The sequence below is a fragment of the Mustela putorius genome, unplaced genomic scaffold (genome assembly GCF_011764305.1).
Source record: "Mustela putorius furo isolate JIRA1106 unplaced genomic scaffold, ASM1176430v1.1 tig00000281_pilon_pilon_pilon, whole genome shotgun sequence".
Taxonomy (NCBI): Eukaryota; Metazoa; Chordata; class Mammalia; order Carnivora; family Mustelidae; genus Mustela; species Mustela putorius.
In genome coordinates, this window is record NW_025421343.1 from 13,261,248 (window position 1) to 13,283,520 (window position 22,273).

The following is a 22,273-nucleotide window of genomic DNA, read 5'->3' on the forward strand; positions in this document are numbered from 1 at the left end:
GGTGTCCCCACTGAAGGAGGCATTCTTAAAATCGTTACTAGCAGTAGGTCCTGGTACAGTGTTTTCATCACCCCACCCAGATAGGAAGGCTACTCGGTATTCTGCATCTGAAATGGGAGAATCTAGCAGAAAGTTAAGTCCTTTCCATGAATGAAAGGCTAATTCTTTTGAATCAGTAGGTCTGCCTCAGCAGCTTTGCCGTTATTTTTCTCCTGAGAGTAAACACTCAAAATTTGTTTACACTCCTCTATACCTGATCCATGGTTTGAAAATTTAAATACTTGCTGTCTACAAAAGGTTTCGTGTTGTGTCTCTCAGAAATCCTGTTCAGTACGTGCCTGGAAAGTTGGCAGGCTCTCGGTACATAGCTCAAGACAGTGGCCTTACTGTTTTTCAAGTGATGTTGGTAGAGTATTTTAGGGATTGCTGCCTCCTCGTCAGCCCCTAGTCTGCATGAACACTGCATCTGCCATGTGTTTCCACCCAGGCATTTCAAGTGAAAAACGGCAAGTAAGCAAGAATCTTTGATATGAAGGACAGGGTTTTTTCTTCACGTAAGTCATGTCCTCCTCAATCCCAGGCTGCACCGTGTATGGCTTCCTGACTACTCTCCATTGCTGGAGGACTGTTGCCTGTGCCACCACAGTTATTAAATATTTTCAGTGGCTCTCTGTACGCATTTGGAGCATATTATCAGCTCTTGTAACGTTATAATTGTATAAATGTCCGGGTGATGTTACTATGTGTCCCCTTGTTAGGTGTACTCCATCCCCCATTGCAGTGTTTTGCCAAAGTCATGGTTAGTCAAACATGGAAAAGTTCTGGATTTCAAGAATGACTTGTCATTTTGGTAGGGGACTGTATTCATTTAACAACTAACTGTCCCTCCTTTTCTCTTCCTGTTGTACAGTTTTCTTTCTGAATGCTCGGTGCGCAGTGTGCTGTCTTCTTTTGCCCCTGTGTTCACTGCATGTGTCCTCTAGGCCAGCTGTTTGTATCTTCCTAGAGGACTTAAGGATCTCACTCCTCTAACCAGTATCCATCTGGAACATTTAGGGGCAAGAGGCTATGTCACTGCAGATGTCATTGTTACCAGTAATAAGCATTTACTGAACCTGACACAGCTAGCAAGAAAGTCTACTGAAGGTTAATTTTCAAAACAACTTTGTAGACAACTTTGTAACCTTGTCTATATTTTTGTTTTCTTTCTCAACTAGGGACTCTAAGGCCCCAACCTCTGATTTCCCTCCATTCTTAAGATTAATTTGCAGTTACTCAAGAGATTTTTGATTTTGAGGGTATGGAAGGGACCTTTCAGAGCCAGATACTGTGAAAAACAACATCTGATATAGAATGCATAGTGAAGGTGATGACTAGTTAAAAGTGTAAGAAGCAGATTGGGTATAATCTCAGGAATTACACCAAATATGATCAACAGTTTGATTTTGAAATTAAGCATGAGTTCTTAAAAATCCCTGGGAGTTGGTAGATGGGGCAACTAACTGGATTTTGGTTGTGGGAAGAATTAAGAGGGGAAGGAGCACAGTATGTAATTTTAAATTCCATCAATCTGGTAGTAGAGGTGAGCAATCATGGTCAAATGGGATTTGCAAATACGGATTATTGAGGAAGTGTTAGGATGGCGGAAGAAACATGGTAGGTAGAAAAACTTTTCTTTGGACGTAGGAAGGAACTGAGAAAAAAACTCCTGAGATTTTCCTTCAGTCTTCCATTTGAGCTTGCACTGCCCCTAACTAGAAAGCCTTCAGGGATTTTGTTGTTGCTTTTAGATGAAACACGCTGCAACGTTTCATTAATGATATGTAGTTAATCTTCTTTCACTCCTTCCTTTGGTAAATCTCTTCTAATTTATCTGTAGAATATTATGCTTAAAAGAGAACAGCACTTTTTTGTTTACCAACATTTTCTTCCCACTTCCAGAAATTAAGAACAGAACCGAAGGGCTCAAACAGGTCATTGCTGGGAAATTTTTGCTTTCTGTTTTTCATTTGATGTATCTATTCATTTCCCTCGCTCTCTAGAATGGGGGTTTAGGGCAGTGGCCAGCATTTGAATTCTCTTCCTTTATGTGAATGATACATTTTCCTCCCTTTTTAATCAAGACCTAGATGTATTCATAATAGAATGGAATATATTTGAAATAGCGTGGTTTTACTGTGTTCCACTTATAAGAAATCAAATTCAAGGAGAAAGAATGGTTTTTGGAAATTTCCCACAGTCTGACTTGAGACAATTTTATTTTGAGTGATAACTCCTGTGGCACTGGCTGGCTGGGTTGGAAGAGCATGCGACTCTCCATCTCAGGGTAGGTAGTTGGGGCAGATCGCATACGTAAACTTTAACAGTGACGGTTATTGTGGAGAAAAGTAAGAGCATAAAAGGACCTTTAAGTCATTTTTAATGATTCAGAATAATCGGTATTAGCTGGCATTTATTAATATTTAAATAGTTGTTTGAGTGTCATAGAGCACAAAATAGAAATTATCATCACTGTTGTGGCAGTTTGTGTATAAACAATTATATGCATTTGATCTCTAAATTAAACAAGCAGGAAAGTATTAGATCAAATCTGCAAACCAGATTAACATTGGTAGCTATGATTTATGCATGAGAGCTCTGAGAAGTACTACATGTTTTAAATTGTCTATAGGACTTTTGAGACTTACTATCAAAATATCTGTATTTCAGGGGCGCCTGGGTGGCTCAGTGGGTTGAAGCCTCTGCCTTCGGCTCAGGTCATGGTCCCAGGGTCCTGGGATCGAGCCCCGCATCGGGCTCTCTGCTCAGTAGGGAGCCTGCTTCCCCCCTCTCTCCCTCTGCCTGCTTCTCTTCCTACTTGTGATCTTTGTCTGTCAAATAAATAAATAAAATCTTAAAAAAAGGGCGCCTGGGTGGCTCAGTGGGTTAAAGCCTCTGCCTTCAGCTTGGGTCATGATCCCAGGGTTCTGGGATCGAGCCCCACGTTGGGCTCTCTGCTCAGCGGGAAGCCTGCTTCCTCCTCTCTCTCTGCCTGCCTCTCTGCCTACTTGTGATCTCTATCTGTCAAATAAATAAAATCTTTTAAAAAAAAATCTTAGAAAAGAGAAAAAAACTTTTAAAAAATCTGTATTTCATTGAGAGACCATTTTATTTTTGTTATTTTTTTAAAGATTTTATTTATTTATTTGACACTGAAAGAAATCACAAGAAGGCAGAGAGGCAGGCAGAGAGAGGGGGAAGCAGGCTCCCTTCTGAGCAGAGAGCCTGATGTGGGGCTTAATCCCAGGACCCTGAGACCATGACCTGAGCCGAAGGCAGAGACTTAACCCACTGAGCCACCCAGGTGCCCCTATTTTATTTTTTTAAGATTTTATTTATTTGAGAGAAAAGGGGCAGAGCAAAAGAGAGAGAACACAAGCTGGGTGAGGGAGTGCAGAGGGAGAGGGAGAAATAGACTTCTCTCTGAGCAAGGAGCCCAATGCGGGGACGCGGGGCTCAATCCCAGGACCCTGGGATCATGACCTGAGCCAAAAGTAGGTGCTTAACTGAAGTGAGCCACCCAGGCACCCCAAGAGACTATTTTGATATGTACGTATATAGAACTAATTTCCTAACACCTTTATTTCTTTATTAGGGGCAATAATGGTGCAGTGAACCATAGTTTTTATAAATCTTCTAATTTAATTTTATATACTTTCTTAAATACTCTAATTCACATTTACCCTTTTAATTAGATAATCAGAAAAGGTAAGCATTTAAAAGCCAAATATACATTTTAAAAAAAAATAGGCTTTGTCTTCTACTGCTTGCATTCTTTATCAAAGAATGCAGTTGGATGCTGTCTGCTTTTGTGTGAACTAACAAGGGTATTTTATTTAATAATAGTGGAGAAATACATAGGATTTGAGAAATACAGTTGCTATATGCAACCATGTTGTCACTGCTCAGCTGCATTCAGCTAGAGAAACTGTAGAAGATTAGGATTTGGTACTTTTTATCTTTTGTGCTTTTTGTTGGTTTTGACCCAAAACACTTTCTGTTTTATAAATCACCTTTTTCTATCTTTAGTGTTTGGCTGTCTTTGCATATTTTGAAATAATAGTTATTTTGAACACATTTATTTGTTTAAAATCAGATAGATCATGGTACTTTCCATTTTAAGGGTGATACAGCCATTAGCATCCCAGCAGATTTTTGGGTTGTGAATCGGGGAGGAATGATAGGAGACACCTATCTGGAGACAGAGGTTCCAGGTTTGTTCTGGGATAATCCAGTATGCATATGTTATGATGTTTTTAAGAGATGTTTCTATGAGAAATCAGTTTCTCAAGATGATATGAAAACCAACAAGAGAATTATGAAATTATTGAGAAAATGAGATAATAGCTTTTCTAGGAAGGTATCTGTGCCTGGTATTTGAGAGGCTTTTCATTACTTTCTACTTTCTCCTATGTTGAAGTTGAATTAAAATCCTGTAGGGGAAGAGAGACCAGCAGTTTTCTGAATGGAAACAATGCCTAACGTGCAGGGGGGCATTGGCTAAGACAGCAGCTGTCAGACACATTCATTTTGAATTCATCTTTTCTTTAGCCACTGATCTGGTTTCTTCTTTGTCCTCTGAAGTGTTGGTTTGTCTAGTTCAGTGTCCAAACAGCTAATTTCAGGTCAAAGAAATGTTCTGCAGGATTTGTAGGAAGATTTGTAGGGAAGATCGTATAAAGATAGAGCTCTCTGGCAACTGTTGGCAAATTATAAGGTGGCTCAGAAGAGTTTTTCAAGCAGGTTTCAGCTTTGTCTCTTCTCCCCTCATTTCTTCTTTTCCTGACCTACCCCTCAAATTTAAACAGATAAAAACAAAACAAAACAAAATAAAATAAAAACAATAAAACCACAAAAACTGATTAAAAAGATTATTTGAAGACAGGGCACTTGGGTGGCTCAGTCGTTAAGCATCTGCCTTTGGCTTAGGTCATGATCCCAGAGTCCTGGTATCAAGCCCCACATCGAGCTCCCTGCTCAGCAGGAAGCCTGCTTCTCCCTCTCTCGCTCCCCCTGCTTACGTTCCTTCTCTCGTTGATTCTCTCTGTCAAATAAATAAATAAAATCTTTTAAAAAAAAGTTATTTTTGTAAATGCCCTTTGGACACCTAACTTGAAACCAGAGCACAGTGAGCACATAGGTTGGTAGAACACAGCATGTGGTGAAGTTGATTTCAAAGCTAGCTTAGGGAAAGCCTGTGTAACCTTATGTTAGAAAGTGAGTATGGTATTAAAGAACAGAGGGAAATTCTTTGACTTAAAATAGTGTTTTGGGGTGCCTGGGTGGCTCAGTAGGTTAAGCCTCTTCCTTTGGCTGATGTCATGATCTCAAGGTACTGGGATTGAGCCCCATATTGGGCTCTCTGCTCAGAGGGGAGCCTGCTTCTCCTTCTCTGTCTGCCTGCCTCTCTGCCTACTTGTGATCTCTCTCTGTCAAATAAGTAAATAAAATCTTTAAAAAAAATAATAAACTTGTGTTTTTATCTTCCTTGTGATCACAGTGTGTGTGTGTGTGTGTGGCAGGGAGGCAGACTTGCATAAGGATGAAAAAATAAATAGCTTTTATGAAGGTAGTAGAGCTGTGGCATGATTCTTCACTGTCCTTTTTTTTTTTTTTTTTTTTTTTCTTTTAGGATCTTATTTACTCATTTATTTTATTTAGAGAGCACATGGGGGAGGGTCAGAGGGACAGGAGAGAGAGAATCTCAAGCAGACTTGGCAGAGAGCCCAATGCAAGGCTCAGTCTCATGACCCTGCGATCATGACGAAATCAAGAGTCAGACGCTTAACTGACTGTGCACCCATACTGCACTACATCTTAATTTTGCTCCAGAACCCCTAACTCATCAGATACAAGAGCAGTACCTTTCATCTTTTCAACCATGATTAATTTCACACCTTGACCCAGAGCTATAGTAGAGGAAAAAAACAAGGAATGGGGGAAAGGAGAAGGAAAGTTCAAGTGATGACTGGACAAAAAGCAAAGAAACAGGAGAATGGGGGCTGTAGAAAGGTGTACATGAGAAAAGGTGTGGGTACCTGAGAAAAATTAACGAGTTGTTAAAACGGGAAGGGGGTGAGGGGAACACAACATTTACCCCACTTCTTTGCCTTCAGAAGGATAATGTCAGAAGAAAGTCTGTTTTAGATCATTCCTGGGTCAGTTACTCAGGACAGCTTGGAAAGGGAGATCTTTACTGGCCTTTCTCAAGATTTAATGTTCATGACTCTGAATATGTCTCTCCAAGTATTAACCAAAAGCATTATAATATGTAAAGTGTGAAATACCGTTTCCTGAAGTACCTAAATCGTGGAGTAAGGCACAATGGCTGTTACCATAACAACCTCAAAATAGGGCCTCATCCCACACGAAACTTTATGGGACATTTTTTTTTTTTAAGATTTTATTTATTTATTTGCCACAGAGGGAGAGATCACAAGTAGGCAGAGAGGCAGGCAGAGAGAGTGGGGGGAAGCAGGCTCCCTGCTGAGCAGAGAGCCTGATGTAGGAGGGCTCGATCCCAGGACCCTGAGATTCATGCCTGAGCTGAAGGCAGAGGCTTAACCTACTGAGCCACCCAGACACCCCTTTATGGCACATCTTAAGACCAAACTACCTGATTTGACAAAACTGGAGAATGACACAGAAAAAGTCAGAGGGCTTAATGACTTTACATAGGCTTTGAAAAATGGATATGATTTCAAAAAGTGGACAGAATGGGAAAGAAAGGCATTATTCAGAGGGAAGAGACAACACGAACTAAGATGGGGTGTTGAGAAAGAAATGTAGGAAGTAGAAGGGATGGTAAGGCATTGAATGTTGTGGAAAATAGTGAGAAATAAAATGGAATCAGCTGAGCGAGGCCAGATAATAGAGAACCGTTAAAACCAGAACATTTGTCCACTTGGGTTGGTGGACAGTCAAGGGAAGGTTTGGCATTTGTACAGAGGAATAACATTATTTTCTCCATCATCATGCCACACACGTGGGCTGTTATTTGGGAGTGGAGGATGGTAGAATATGAGTGATTCTGTAGTTCTTTTGAGACAGGATGAGCCTATTCAGGATGATTGTGTGGATGAAAATGAATCCAGAAAAGGGCCCAAAAAGAAATGACAGAGAAGCTGTGCTACCATAATAAGATCATGGTTGCCAAAGAAATGGTGCATCAAACATTCGCTGTTACCAGAAAGTAACGATAGAATACGATAAAGGGAAACTACTGCCTTTTTTTTTATTTTAAGGTTTATTTATTTATTTATTTGACAGAGAGAGAGAGAGTATAAGCAGGGGGAGTGGCTGGCAGAGGAAAAAGCAGGCTCCCCACTGAGCAGAGAGCCCTAATCGAATAGGGGCTCCGATCCTGGGACCCTGGGATTATCACCTGAGCCAAAGGCAGCTACTTAAGCAACTGAACAGCCCAGGTTAAGCAGCTGAAATCACAGCTCTTGAACAAATACTCAAAAGAAAGTGTTTTTCATGGAGCTCAAATTAGTCAGATAAAAGAAATAAATAAGTTTATCAAGTTTGTGATCCAGAAACTTAGTCGAGAAATACCAATTGGCAAGGTAGTTGCTTCTCTTAAAGTGTTTGCTGTTAACAAGAAGCGTCGTCTCCCAGAATCTGAGTTCAAGGGCAGTTTCAAGTGGTCTGGGAGGATGATGCTTCCAGGTGGGTCGGTCAGCCTCTCGGTAGAGAACCGGTCTAGCCCTTCCCCAGCACCTTGAATGGTTTTAGTGTGAGACCCATCTCACTGTGGTGCTGCAGTCTAGCTTCAAATGAAGCCATGTGGTATGTGGGGCAGAGAGGCCGGTTTTTTAAATGCATTTTTCTGGGGCGCCTGGGTGGCTCAGTGGGTTAAGCCGCTGCCTTCGCCTCAGGTCATGATCCCAGGGTCCTGGGATCGAGTCCCGCATCGGGCTCTCTGCTTAGCAGGGAGCCTGCTTCCTCCTCTCTCTCTGCCTGCCTCTCCGTCTACTTGTGATTTCTGCCTGTCAAATAAATAAATAAAATCTTTAAAAAAAAAAAATAAATGCATTTTTCTTTTTTCCTTTTTTTTTTTTTTAATTTAGGATTTTATTTATTTATTTAAGAGAGAAAGCCTGAGGGGGGGGGCGGTCAGAGGGAGAAGCAGGCTCCCCACAGAACAGGGAGCCCAATGCGGGACTTGATCTTGGGACTTCAGGATCATGACCTGAGCCGAAGGCAGCTGCTCAACCAGCTAAGCCACCTGGGTGCCCTTAAATGCATTTTTCTGTAGCAGTGAACAGAGCAGGCAAGAAACTTGTTATGAGACCTATCCCCCCAAAAAAGGAAAAAGGGAGAAGCGCTTACCACATCTTTTATTTTTGAAGTGCTACACAGCGGCCAGAGAGAGAAGCCCTCCACGTGAGTGTATGAGCTCAAGAAAGAAGCTGCAGGGAATGTGCACTTGCTTCAGACTAGTTGGCGGTTGTATGGGGAAGAATGTGTGGAGTTCCTGTTTAAAAACAAAAACCAAGCATGCTGATTTTAGATTTTTTTTTTATATAGATATAACCTGTCACAGGGAAAAATGTTCTATAAATGTAGTACTCAGCTGGTGTGTATGAAATAATGGCTTCTGAGGCTGTGGGCTGGACGTTGGTGACCACTGGTGTTAAGGATCCACGCTGGCCAGGGCGCCTGAGTGGCTCAGTCAGTTAAGCATCTGACTCCTGGTTTCAGCTTAGGTCTTGATCTTGGGGCTGTGAGACAGAGCCCCACGTCAGGCGCTGCCCTCAGTGCAGAGCCTGCCTAAGTTTATCTTTCCCCACGCTGACAATGGTTGCTTGCTGGCAATCATGCACTGGAGCCATGTGGAAAATTGGAAACTCCATTATGGTTTTGGCATGGGATTTCATCTCAGTACATTGATGGAAGCTTCCAGAGGGCTGCACATAAAAAGCAGGACTGATGGTGAGCTTCAGTAGTGAGATGAAGCAGAAGACGAAGACTCAAACAATAGCAAGGACATTTGTGATTAAAAATTTGAGCAAGGTGGGGCGCCTGGGTGGCTCAGTTGGTTAAGTTGCTGTTCTTCAGCTCAGGTCATGATCCTGGAGTCCCAGGATCAAGTCCCGCATTGGGCTCCCTGCTCAGCAGAGAGCTTGCTTCTCTCTCTCCCTCTGCCTGCTGCTCTGCTTACTTGTGCTATCTCTCTGTCAAATAAATAAATAAAATCTTAAAAAAAAAAAAAAATCCGAGCAAGGTGATATTAAGTAAAGCAGCGTACCGTGTTTTGTTCCACAGGGTAAATATTTCTTACTTTTCAGTACCATTGTACATTCGATCTGTATTTGCCAAATTGATCTAATTATAAGATAATTGGGACCCTTGTCAAAAACATAGATTTTCAAATCTCCTAGAATCAGTTTTCAGGCATGGGCCTAGGGAACTGTATTTTTAACAAATGCTCCAGATGAATTTATATACTCAGCCAATTTCAGGAAGTACTGAGTTATGCCAATTCAGTGTGCCTGAATGTTGGCAAGTTGTCAAACGTTAAGCTCATGTGTTACATGGAATTTTCTTGTTCAAGTAATAGATGTTACTGTATCATGTGGCAGTAGAAGTATGATAAATATTAATGTTGACGAACTCATTATTTTAGAGTTTAAGATAAGGAGTTTTTAGAGTTTAAGAGAAGCTTATCCTTTTTGTGGAATTTTCCTGTCTTACAGAGGTATTAGGTATCACCATGTGGAAATAAAGATACACACAAAACTAAACAGAATTCCACATCCTAATCTCAATTATGCTTTTCTAGTTCATAGGAGACTATCGATCCTGTTAAGGGCATTCTTAGTATGCTTGGTGTCTGTACTTTCCCATTCCATCTTCCTTCCAGGAATGCAAATCCTCAAGGAGGCTTTTCTCATCTAAGAACACTTGTGTGTGTCTTCAACGTACTGAAACTTCTATGGCGATATTTGTGCAATTAAAGTTGTACATAGATTTTATCCAAAGGTCAGCCTAAAGGAAATACCTTAAAAGGAATGTGGCTTTTCCTCTTAATGGTTATTACTTTCTTTGGATAAAAATCTTACAGTTGCAGTCTGTGGGGTTGTAATAAAACTGTACATAGTCCAGTACCTGTTAAGTGTTGCAAAAATATCTAAACTGGTTTATTTGTTTGATTTTTAAATAACTAGTGGTGGTTTCTGCTACTCCAAACCCGTTGGTCTTTTTTTTTTTTTTTTTTTTAAGATTTTATTTATTTGACAGACAGATCACAAGTAGACAGAGAGCAGGCAGATAGAGGAGAAAGCAGGCTCCCCACTGAGTGGAGAGTCCAGTGCGGGGCTCGATCCCAGGACCCCGAGATCGTGACCTGAGCCGAAGGCAGGGGCTTTAACCCACTGAGCCACCCAGGTGCTCCCCTGTTGGTCTTTTTGTTATAAGTAAGTGTGGTCACAGTTCCCAAACAAGAAACAAATCACACTGTCTTGCATTTCTCAAAAACTATTGACTATCCAGCCAGGCAAGACAGAAACACACAAGAAATAAGTGTACCAGACACTGCCTTGCAATGTCACAGCACAGGATAAAAACTAAATTCCTAGGAAATAGAGTTGGGAAGTGGTAAACTTATGAACAGTTACAGTTGCTTTTCTCTCTGACAGAGGAAAGAATGCCTGACTACCTTTCTGGCATCTTCTAAGAAAGGCACACACATGTCCATCTACTTTTCTCTTCATTTCCCCCACAGGCACCTTCCTTTGTGATACCCCTGCCCCCACTACTTCTTTCTCACTGTCCTGCTAAACCTAAATGTTATTTCTCAGGAGCATCTTTAGGTTTTCTTGAGGAAATGTCTCAGACTCCTGAGGCAGATGGCATCAGGACAGCTGACTGGGCATAAGAGGAACTGGGATCAAACCAGAGTCAGACTCTCAGGGACTCCTGCTTTCCGGTCCCGAGAGGACGGGGATTTGTGTTGGCTTAGGCTTTTGCGGTCAGTTTTCCCTTCCGTATCCCAGTGTGGGCTTTCCAGTTCTCACCTTGCCCACGCCTCCTCCTCTCCAGCGCTACTCTCGTCTTCCCTCTGCCATGAACAGGCAGCAAGCTCAAGTGAGTGCCTGAATCTTACTCCAGGGGGAAGAATTGAGGTACAGAACACATGTACTGGCAAGATGAATCACATCCCATCCTCAGCTCTTCCGTCCCTAGAGAGACACAAGCCTAAAAATCTGTACATTTGCTGGGGCTTCCTTTGGTTGTGCTCCTTTGATTCAGATGTTCTTCTTGGCTCTGTTCTCTAAAGTTCTTCCTAACCCAAGGCTTGGCTGCCACTCTTAGAACATTATCTGCCCACTTGGATTTCTAGAAGAGAAAGGGCCTTTCCACTGAAAGCGCCTCGGTCTTTCAGTCCTTCCCCTCTTCTCCTTATTTCACCACTTCCCTTGAAGCTGCTGTTTCCAAACCAGCATTCCCAACCTGTCAAGTCTCCCCTGAGCTCTGCCTCTGTATGCACCATTTTATCCCTCCTTTGTCCTGTCCCTTGCTTCAAGGCTCACGGGAAGTTGGTCTTCCAATCCTTGGCCTTTTGTTACACCCCCATTTTCCCTTGGAAGTCCTGTTCATGAATGTATAGAGCACATTTGCTTGTTAGTAGTAAATATTGTCTTGATATTTGAGTTTGTGTAGTTGTGTTTTAATAAGAGCTTTGCTGTCACGTTCGGAGATTGGTCCTCTAATCTAGCTTACTTTGGGGACACGTATGTCTCCGTCTTTACCATTTAAGACCAGACTTAGTCAGATGAGAATGTGCACTAAATAGCACATCTTAATTTTTTTTTTTAACATCTTAAAATTTTTTATGGATACTGTTTTACTAGACCATGCAAATGCATTGGCCAGGCTGTTAGAAGGCTTTGCCAGAGCTCATGTTTGAGCTGTTTGTTGAGAACTGTTATTCTGACCCTGAGAGGTGGTCTGTTTGAGTTGAAGGACCAGCAGGGACAGACTGTAGTCCATAGGCCTCTAGTGCATCTGACGAGTTCACGGTCTCTACTGCGTTTGTGCCTGGTTGAAACTCAGATTTAGTAAAATATTAATCCAGAAAGATGTCTGATCATTATTCATCTATTAAATCTGCTTTCTTGTCTTTTATTTCAGATTTGTCCAATATGTGCAGCATTACCTGGAGGCGATCCCAATCATGTCACGGACGACTTTGCAGCTCATCTTACGCTTGAACACAGAGCCCCTAGAGACTTAATATCCTTTTAAGAGGCAAGAAGGAATACAGTTGTTTGTAATGTTTGTTGTTTTGGTTATTTTTAAGGACAGTATCCCTGAAGAGAAAAAGTAACCTCTGAATTATGTTAATTTGACCTTTCCTAAAAGTGACTCAGTGTTGAGGTGCAGTTTACTTGTCTTGTTGTGTGCTGTGACTGTCACTTGAGCAGTGCTTATTAACTGAAAGTTGCTCATCATCTTTACTTCATTACAGGCAGTTTTTTTAAAGACCATTTAACTGGGTTTAAGTTTTCAGCAGGGTGTTTTCATACAAAAGAGGAAAATGCTAAGCCAGATTAGAATGTAAGTAAATATGAAGAGAATTTACTTGCTTCCCCTCCATGTCCTCTGTTGCCTTATCCTGTTACCAGCGGGCGGTATGATGAGCAGGGGTGCATGTTGTGGCTGCTTTCCCTTTTGGAGTCCCCTTCTCCAGAGACCACCATTCCCCACCCAGTCTCCGAGTAGGACAGCATAAGGTCACGACCAGCTCCAAAGTCCTTTCCCACTTTCCTTCCTGCTTCCGCTTTGCAAATCTATCTCAGCCGTTGCTGGTGATGTTCCCTGTAATCCAAGAGATGAATGGCCTACCAGAGTAATTAAGATTGTACATTCTGTGCTTCTTGTTTCAAGTTCTGAATTATTTTTCTTTGGTTATTATCTATTAACTTAGGGATCTGTTTTCATGTAAAGGTTTCAGTGTTCATTGCAGTTTGAAACAGTTCAAAAGCTAATCACTACTTTTCTCTTTGCCAGACTTTATTCTGATTTCCTTTGATTGCCTCCCAGCAATCATAATTCAACCTTAGTCCTATTGAGGAAGAAACTGGTTTAATGGTTTTCTCATTCCACAGCCCCCATCCTGTCCCCCCAGTTCCTAATTTTCTAATTGGAAGTATGGTCCCTTAGAGTTAGGGGAAGATGGGAAAACTAATGGAAAGATAAAGACATGGAACCAGCCTAAGAAATTAGAATGTCAGCCAGACCTGAGCCAATCAAGGGGCTAGTACGCACTGAACAGAGGAAACCACTTTTCCTCTCTCCTAAGTGCCGAGAGCACTGAAAGCATAATGAAGAAAGTGTGTGGTTTGGTGGTGGTGGTTTTGTTTTTTGGTTTTTTTTTTTAAGAGAATAAGAAAACCCAGATGGGCCAAGAATACTTAAGTCTTTGAGTCACTTCACTTCACATTTTACATAAAAGAACCTTATAACAATACCCGGAGGGTTATGCTTGATTGCTGTTTCACTCTATCTTCATGAAGAAGCTAGGCAAATAAGCTGTTATCCTGAACTTTTTTTTTAATCCTGAGCTTTTTCAGCAAGTTCAGGGGCTTCTAGTGAAATTGGTTTCCATTCAGTAGAATGTCTCACATCACCTACATTCATTTTTGTGCAATTTTTACAAGAATCTGTGGTTATCAAGAGATTAAATTATGCAAAATATAAGAATAAGAGGAGGCATATATTACACTTTAGATTCCTAATGAGTATTACCATGAGGTTCTGGAAAACAGAATGTTGACATTGCAGTTATCCTGGAAATATACTGATTTTTCAGGTACTTCAAGTGCTGCTGTGGGGTGACTTTATTTGTCGTGAAGGCGCAGCTTCTCTTCAAGCCTCATAAGCACCAGAGCTTTTTTCTTTTCGACTGTTCTGATGGAACTCTTCCTAAAGTGTACTTTTTACACCTTGATGCTTTTAAAGGACAAAATACAGTGATCATGACATCACTTTTTTAGAACGTGAGCATGGTCCTGAATACCATGGTAAGACAGTGCGCATTCCCGTGGCCCCTGAGGGCTTCCTGGAGCCGCTCAGCCTGTCCCTCAGTGACTCCACAATCATCAGCTGAAGACTGGGAAGCCAGTAGAACGTTACTCTGCACGATACAGATGTTCTGTGTGCTGCTTTGAAAGAAAAGTCTTATGATGAGAACTGTCTTTTCCCACACGTCTGCCAGCATGGAAACACAAGATTGTCTTCATGAGTTTGGGCGGCTGTGTGCTCTTCGGGACGTTCTTTAGTTTGAGTCATCTGCAGAAGACTGGGGGGCAGGAGGCTGCTGGCAGTGGGACTTGTTGGGAACTGTGGTATTACTCGATGTCCACTTCTGCAAGAAAATCAGCTCTAATTATCTGTTTTGCAGCAGTGAGGACAGATTAAAACTAGTAACCAAAAGGAGTCTTTTACTCCTTAATTTAAATTATTCCTACTGTTCTTTTCTCATTATAGATGATAACTGAGATCTGATTAGCACAACTCTCCTCAGGTATTAAAATTGACGCCTCTTAATTCTGGTTATTTCCATGTGAACATATATGAAATTCAGTACTGAGGTCACGGTATGGAGACGCCTCACCTGGGTGTCTTTCGCCCCATCTGGTTATTATAGCTGGAGCCTAGGAAGAAATTTCTTCTTGCCTGGAAAGCCTTTTTCCCCTTCAAAAACATACACACACATACAGTATATCCACATTCACTCATTGCTTTCTATTTGAGAGTCTTTTTTTAGAGTTAATAGCCCTCATAGATATGGTTGTGACATCTGCATTCTAAATTAAATGTGCTATTTTTAAATGTTTACAATTTAGGAAATCTGCATATCTACCTAGCAAAGGCTCAAGTGATTTTTTATTTTTCTTTCTGTGAAACATTTGGGTTCTTTTCTTAACTTTGGAGTTATGATGAATCGAGTGGTGTTCGACATGTACGTAGAATGTTTCACCCTGGCCGGGGATTAGGAGGTCCTCGTGCTCGTAGATCAAACATGCACTTTACTAGCAGTTCTACTGGTGGACTTTCTTCTTCTCAGAGTTCATATTCTCCAAGCAATAGGGAAGCCATGGATCCTATAGCTGGTAAGTTAGTTGCACGTTCATAAAGGAAATGGCCTTTATGGGAGGGGCCTCGCTTTAAAAGTTTTTGTTGGAATTTGTGGGTGGTGGTGGTTGTTGTTGTTTTTTAGATTTTATTTATTTATTTGACAGAGCGAGAGACGTAAGCAGACAGAGCAGCAGAGGGAGAGGGGGAAGCAGGCTCCCCACTGGGCAGGGAGCCCAATGCGGGGCTCAATCCCAGGACCCTGGGGTCATGACCTGAGCTGAAGGCAGTTGCTTAACCCACTGAGCCACCCAGGCGCCCCTGGAATTTGTGTTTTTAATTTCTCATTATGCCCCTGTATTCCTTTGCAAAATTCCCCTGCTTTTTTTTTTTTTTTTTTTAAGATTTTATTTATTTGACAAAAAGAGATACAGCGAGAGAGGGAATACAGGCAGGGTGAGTGGGAGAGGGAAAAGCAGGCTTCCCACTGCACAAGGAGCCCGATGCGGGGCTCAGTCCCAGGACCCTGGGATCATGACCTGAGCCAAAGCAGATGACTAACGACTGAGTCACCCAGGCGCCCATAAATCTTAGAATTATAAAATACTGTAAAAGTAGACAGTGTAAAGTAGTTCATAATATTCTGGCATTTCCTTAAGTATATAGAGCAGAAGATAATAAGAAATGGTTCTGTTTGTGGCCTCTGTTGAAACCCAAGAAAGTGATATAAGATTTCAGAGTTGAAAGACCACCAGAATCCCATGGTTCAACCTCCACAAGCACACAGATAATAAGACTAATTGACACAACTAAAGAATTAAGCTCTTCTCATAAAAGAAAGTAAAGTAGGAGTTTCTCTGTTCTTGGCCTTGATTTGAGAACTATATTCTTAGGGAACATACTGTTAGTAGCTTAGAAAAATCTTATTTAAAAAAACAACATTTGAACATGTAGTTCATAGCCAAGTCCATCAGGTCTAATACATGGCCAACCTGGGAAGCCAGCAGCAGAGCAGAGGGGTTGGGAGTCAAAATGCAAGGTCAGAAATCACGGTAGCCTGAGACTGTAAGACACAGGAAGGACAGACAGGCAGTAAGACCCTGGCAAGCCTGTACAAGTACTGAAATGGGTGCACGTGGTGGAATATGCATCTGGAAATTGTGATGCACCTTGCGGGACACCCTGAAACACTGGTGGATGTAAATCTAATGGCAGCTAGGGACAGTTTTACTCATAAAGTGTTCTGAAAAATGTACAGATGTACAGATATAAAATCTGAATTCTGAATGTGCTGTGGGCATTTGCACATGCGGTAAGCCCTGTAAACTGAGCTTTGGGAATTTTAAAAAATACTTCTTCTTCCAAAGGGAATATTTACCTGCTGTTCTTGGTAGCAGGCTCTAAAAGTTAATTTCTAGAAGCAAAATTCAAAAGAAATTCTGTCCATTCAGTTTTCTTTGTCAGTGAAAATCAGTTTATTTTAGTGCTGGACTCTATGAAAGAATGATGTAAGAACCCTTGGGATAGAACAACAGCAAGCAAGAAAAAACAGAGATGTAGCCTGTTAATGAGTTGTAATGATGGAGAGCATTTGCCAGTGAGGGAATGTCTGTGCAGCAGACATCGATCCCATGTAAGCTAGGGAGAACCTCCCCCCTCCAGAACACACACACACACACACATGTGCCCATGCAAGCAAGGCGATTCCTGCACCCAATTTAGAATGAAAACTCAGGGGGCGCCTGGGTGGCTCAGTGGGTTAAGCCTCTGCCTTCGGCTCAGGTCATGATCTCAGGGTCCTGGGATCGAGTCCCGCATCGGGCTCTCTGCTCAGGAGGGAGCCTGCTTCCCTCTCTCTCTCTGCCTGCCTCTCTGTCTACTTGTGATTTCTGTCAAATAAATAAATAAAAATCTTAAAAAAAAAAAAAAAAAAAAGAATGAAAACTCAGGGGCAGAGGTCCACATTGCCCTTGATGAGTACAGCCTTATTGAAACAAGAGTCTGGATTGTGGCAGGCCACTAACTAAGCTAGTACAGTCAGGAGCCCGTCCGCCTCACTAGGCATTGCCAGTGCTACTCACTGCAGTGGTACGCTGGTACTCTGAAACGAGAGAAGGCAGAGGTGAGTGGTGCAAGGGGCATGGATAGAATGATCCAGGCCTCTTGGATACAGTTCTGACCATCATTCAATCATTGCATGAATGTTAGAGGCCGACTGTGTGTCAGGCACTGTTCCAAAGGTTGGGAGTATCACAAATGGTAGACTCAATCCCTGCTTTCAGGGAGCTTGTGTTGAGAGGATTTATATTGTAATTGCACTGGCAGATGATCACTTTAATTTACTGAATACAGAGAGGAAGTGTAATTAAATTAGTCCATTAAGCAACAATCTGTTATGTTTTACTTAAGACAAAAATAGTTGTATGTGGGCTAGTTGTATTTGCATTCCCCATACACAACAGCTCCTACCTCTGGGAGGCGTTCTGAAAGATACTGCGGGGCGCCTGGCTCACTCAGTCGGGAGAGCATGCATCTCTTGGTCTCAGGGCTGTGAGGTCGAGCCCCACGTGGGGTATAGAGATTACTTTAAAAAATAAGCAAAAATAAAAGGTATTGAGCTCTAAGCTGAAACTTTATGTTGCCATGGATACCTGCCTATTGACAGTCATTTCCATGTTCCTCTGAGTGATCTTTAGTGTTTTGTTTTCCACACTATTTTAAGGAGACATTAATCACCTTCATTTCCATTGGCAGAGCTTTTATCTCAGTTATCAGGAGTGAGACGTTCTGCAGGAGGACAGCTTAATTCTTCCGGCCCTTCCGCCTCTCAGTTACAACAACTGCAGATGCAGCTGCAGCTGGAACGGCAGCACGCCCAGGCAGCGCGGCAACAGCTGGAGACCGCACGCAACGCAACCCGGCGTACTAACACGAGCAGTGTCACCACTACAATCACACAATCCACGGCAACAACCAACACGGCTAACACAGAAAGCAGTCAGCAAACTATCCAGAATTCCCAGTTTCTTTTAACAAGGTATTTCATTTGTCAGTACAGCTTCATTTGAGAAGTTAATGTTTCATTAAGCACTACACAGTCTGCAGTGATCTTTTATCTTTTTTTTTTTTTTTAAAGATTTTATTTATTTATTTGACAGACAGAGATCACAAGTAGGTAGAGAGGCAGGCAGAGAGAGAGAGGAGGAAGCAGGCTTTCCGCGGAGCAGACAGCCTGATGTGGGACTCGATCCCAGGACACTGGGATCTGACCTGAGCCAAAGGCAGAGGCTTTAACCCACTGAGCCACACAGGCGCCCCATGCAGTGATCTTTTATCTTTCGGGCCTTACATATGTTCTTGGAGATTTGGCCTTTGATCAGACCCTTAAAACTCCCAAATCTGATTGAAACTGCATATTCAGATTTCCCCAAGAATATGAAAAATAATGATTATTTTAGAGAAAGTGGGAATGTTTGTGGTCTTGTTCCAATAATAAATTATTATTGAATGTGAATTTTTCCCCCCATGTTGCCTATAAAACTGAAACCTAGGAAAAAACTGAAAACCAAAACACCATATCATTATGTTTTGGGGGCATATTAGGTCCATTTATTGTCATAATTAACCATGCTTTTTTTTTAATTGCCCATTTTAGCTGTGAAATATTAAAAGGTACAAAAGAGGATTTCATAACATAGTAGTTTTTTTCTGAGAATTTCCAAAAAAGCAGGATTTAAATTCTTATAGTTGCCACAAACAAAAGTGGGTTTTAAAAAACGCTTCACCATGGTGTAAAAAATAGTACACACAGTAGATGGTTTTACTGGATCGAACAGTTACCTTCTGAAAACTACCATTAGTCACCAAATACGTTCCTTTCTGTTGTCATTTTATGTCACTTTTAAGAATATAAAGGATTTTATTTTAGAAGAAGCGGTGATGAGTAGACTTAGGCTCAACAGGTAATGAACTTGGACCTATCTGGGTCTTTAATGGAGCAGAGAAGAATATAAAGTATAAACTATGAAGTGAAGGAGAAAATTCGTGTAATGTATCAGTTATCTCCAGACAGACAGCAGAAGACAGTATTATTTCTCTGTGTATTTATTTTATGTTATACCTTTTCACATCTCTGTTAGTGCAATGGCACATATGCATAGTTGTAAGTAATCTGTTGTGGATGCAGAATAAAAAGTGTTTGCAGACCTCTGTATGGAGCCCCAGTTTGCCACTCACTAGTTTGGACCTTAGGCAAGTCACTTAACTTCTCTTAACCTAAGTTTTATCATCAGTAGCCCCTGAGTTCGGCCTCTTGAGAAGGAGGAACATTTTGAGGATGAAACAAAATTTCAATGTATGTATGGTCTGTCTCAGTATCTGACATATAATAAAGGCCCAGTTAATGGTTCCCATTATGATCATTGTTACAGATCTAAGGAGGAAGTGTCAAGTGGGGGAATATACCTTTGGGTTATGTCTGCACAGTCAGTAACTATGCTGAGTTATGACCAAAAGTGTTGCTTCAGCTTAAATCACAGAGCCACCCTGCTACTATGTAACCTTACCTGTAAGCACCTACCAACTTGCCAGAGCCAGATACTGCCCACAGACAGCAGACCTAACTATGTGTATCCACTGATAGTTCACAGAGCTGTGGATGGAGTGAACGTCTTCAGAAAAGACATCTTCCCACCCTTGACCTATTCTTTTTTTTTTTTTTTAAGCCCCAAACTCAGTGGACTTGATTTGGGATTTTTCTCTCTCTAGTTACGCTGCACCAGACACCCCACTCCCAGGGGATGGGATGGGTAGCCTTTGGGTTTCCTTCCTTGGACTCTGGTTGTACCTTCTTAAAGAGTCCTCTCAGTCATCTGGTACAGGACATTGTACAGTACCTTGCAGTCTGCAGACTACTTTCCCATTCTTTCATTGTATCATTTGATCATGACTCACATGATCTATTTTAGGCAATATTTCCCAAAAATGTCTTCTGGGACTTGATATGTTATTCTGAGGAACATATATAATTATTTATGTTCAGTTTTTGGTTGTTTTTTTTTTTTTAAGATTTTATTTATTTATTTGACAGAGATTACAAGTAGGCAGAAATGCAGGCAGAGGGTTGGTGGGGGGAAGCAAGCAAAGAGGCCCAATGTGGGGCTCGTTCCCAGGTCCCTGGGACCATGACCTGAGCTGAAGGCAGAGTCTTAACCACACAGGTGCCCCTTATGTTCAGTTTTTTCCCTGATGAAGAATTTTGGGCAAAACTAAGTAACAGAAGTAGTTTATTTATTGTTGAACTTCTCAGAACTTTAAATATATATTTTTTTTTTTTTAAAGATTTTATTTATTTATCAGAGAGAGAGAAGGGGAGAGAGCGAGCACAGGCAGACAGAATGGCAGGCAGAGGGAGAAGCAGGCTCCCCGCTGAGCAAGGAGCCCGATGTGGGACTCGATCCCAGAACGCCGGGATCATGACCTGAGCCGAAGGCAGCTGCTTAACCAACTGAGCCACCCAGGCGTCCCAGAACTTTAAATATATTAACATGCATTATGAATCTTCAAGGCAAGAGAGCTTCCAGGCTGCAGCGTTTCCAGAGAAAAAGCCTGGTCTCTGGTTACATAGCCATTACATGATGTATGTAGAGCCCAGGCCTTATCTTTGGCCCCTTTGACCAGGGACTGTTCCTGTTCATATTGCCTTGGAGCTCCTGGTGGGGAGATAGTTTCTTTTCTTTTCTTTTCTTTTCTTTTTTTTTTCTTTAAAGATTTTAATTATTTGGGAGAGAGAATGAGAGCATGAGAGAAGAGAGGTCAGAGGGATAAGCAGACTCCCTGCAGAGCAGGGAGCCTGATGTGGGACTCAATCCTGGGACTGCGGGATCACAACCCAAGCTGAAGGCAGTCGCTCAGCCAACTGAGCCACCCAGGTGCCCCGGGGGGATAGTTTTTTTGGATCCAAAGGGTGACAGTATCGCAGCATAATGAAGGTGACAGCTTAAAGTCAGGCATTCCAACAGTAGGTTTCAGAGTTTGGCCACCTGTAAAGCTTGCACGGGATCAGAAATCGTCGAAATTGACCCTGCCATCATTCTTTGCCACTTTACCAATAAGATCTTTTCTTTTTAACTCCTGCAGGTTGAACGATCCTAAAATGTCAGAAACAGAGCGCCAGTCCATGGAAAGTGAGCGCGCAGACCGCAGCCTGTTTGTCCAAGAGCTCCTTCTGTCCACTTTAGTGCGTGAAGAGAGCTCGTCCTCCGACGAGGATGAACGGGGGGAGATGGCAGATTTTGGTGCTATGGGCTGTGTAGATATTATGCCTTTAGATGTTGCTTTAGAAAACCTAAATTTAAAAGAGAGTAATAAAGGAAATGAGCCTCCACCACCTCCTCTTTGATGACATCCCAATTCGCAGACAATGTCCTCTGTGCTGTATTTGCCAATGAAAGTGGACAACAACTATCTTGGGTTTGTTTGGTGATTGTAATTTCAGGTCTGTCACTCTTGTTACATTGTGTACATTCAAAGGAAGAGAGAAAATATATATGATAATCATTTCCACTTAACTAATTTTTACTTCTAGCAGGTAAATGTAGGTAGCAGTGCAGGGGTGATCTCTGCTTCCTGTACCTTGACATGCAAAAGGCTCTCCTAATACTCCACATTCAAACTGAAGAGGAAAATTGAAATCTCTAATGAAGCTGCTGTGTGTATTTATGAATATTAATGAATAAAAACTGCTTGGATGGTTTACCTTAACTACTGCATGAGGTTTTTTGCAGCGTGCATGAGTTTTAGTGACCTTGTTATTTAAAAAATTAAATACAAGGAGTAAAACTTAAACAAACATAAAAAGCCCAAAGCTTTCCTGAGCATTATTCAATGGTTACGCAGCAGAAGAGTTACACGGCGAAGTAGCTTTTGAATAATGTCCGCCCGAGTCACCTTTCTTGTGTGCCTCCTACGCACAAAGCCAGCTCTGCAGCCGAGTCTGGGGGTCGTAGCCAGGGGTCGCACTCTGCCTTGTGTGGCTGTCCTGTCGCCCTGTTAGTCATCCTACCTGTGTGGAGCTCAACCTGTCTCTTTTTAAACTCATCTGTAGAAGACACACCAGTAAAGCGACTGTCGGAATCTGCTGCGGGGTGCC

At 41.8% G+C, this 22,273-nt stretch overlaps 1 protein-coding gene across 1 annotated transcript in view; it reads left to right on the forward strand.

Annotated features, from left to right (window-relative positions):
* KCMF1 (potassium channel modulatory factor 1) overlaps positions 1–21,885 on the forward strand; it is a 76,609-nt gene extending 54,724 nt beyond the window's left edge. The window contains exons 4-7 of the mRNA XM_045079087.1: positions 12,178–12,279; positions 14,987–15,161; positions 17,878–18,160; positions 21,262–21,885. Coding sequence (XP_044935022.1) covers positions 12,178–12,279; positions 14,987–15,161; positions 17,878–18,160; positions 21,262–21,523 — 822 coding nt within the window. The 3' untranslated portion in view covers positions 21,524–21,885. The remainder of the gene's footprint in view (positions 1–12,177; positions 12,280–14,986; positions 15,162–17,877; positions 18,161–21,261) is intronic.
* The last annotated feature ends 388 nt before the right edge of the window (positions 21,886–22,273 follow it).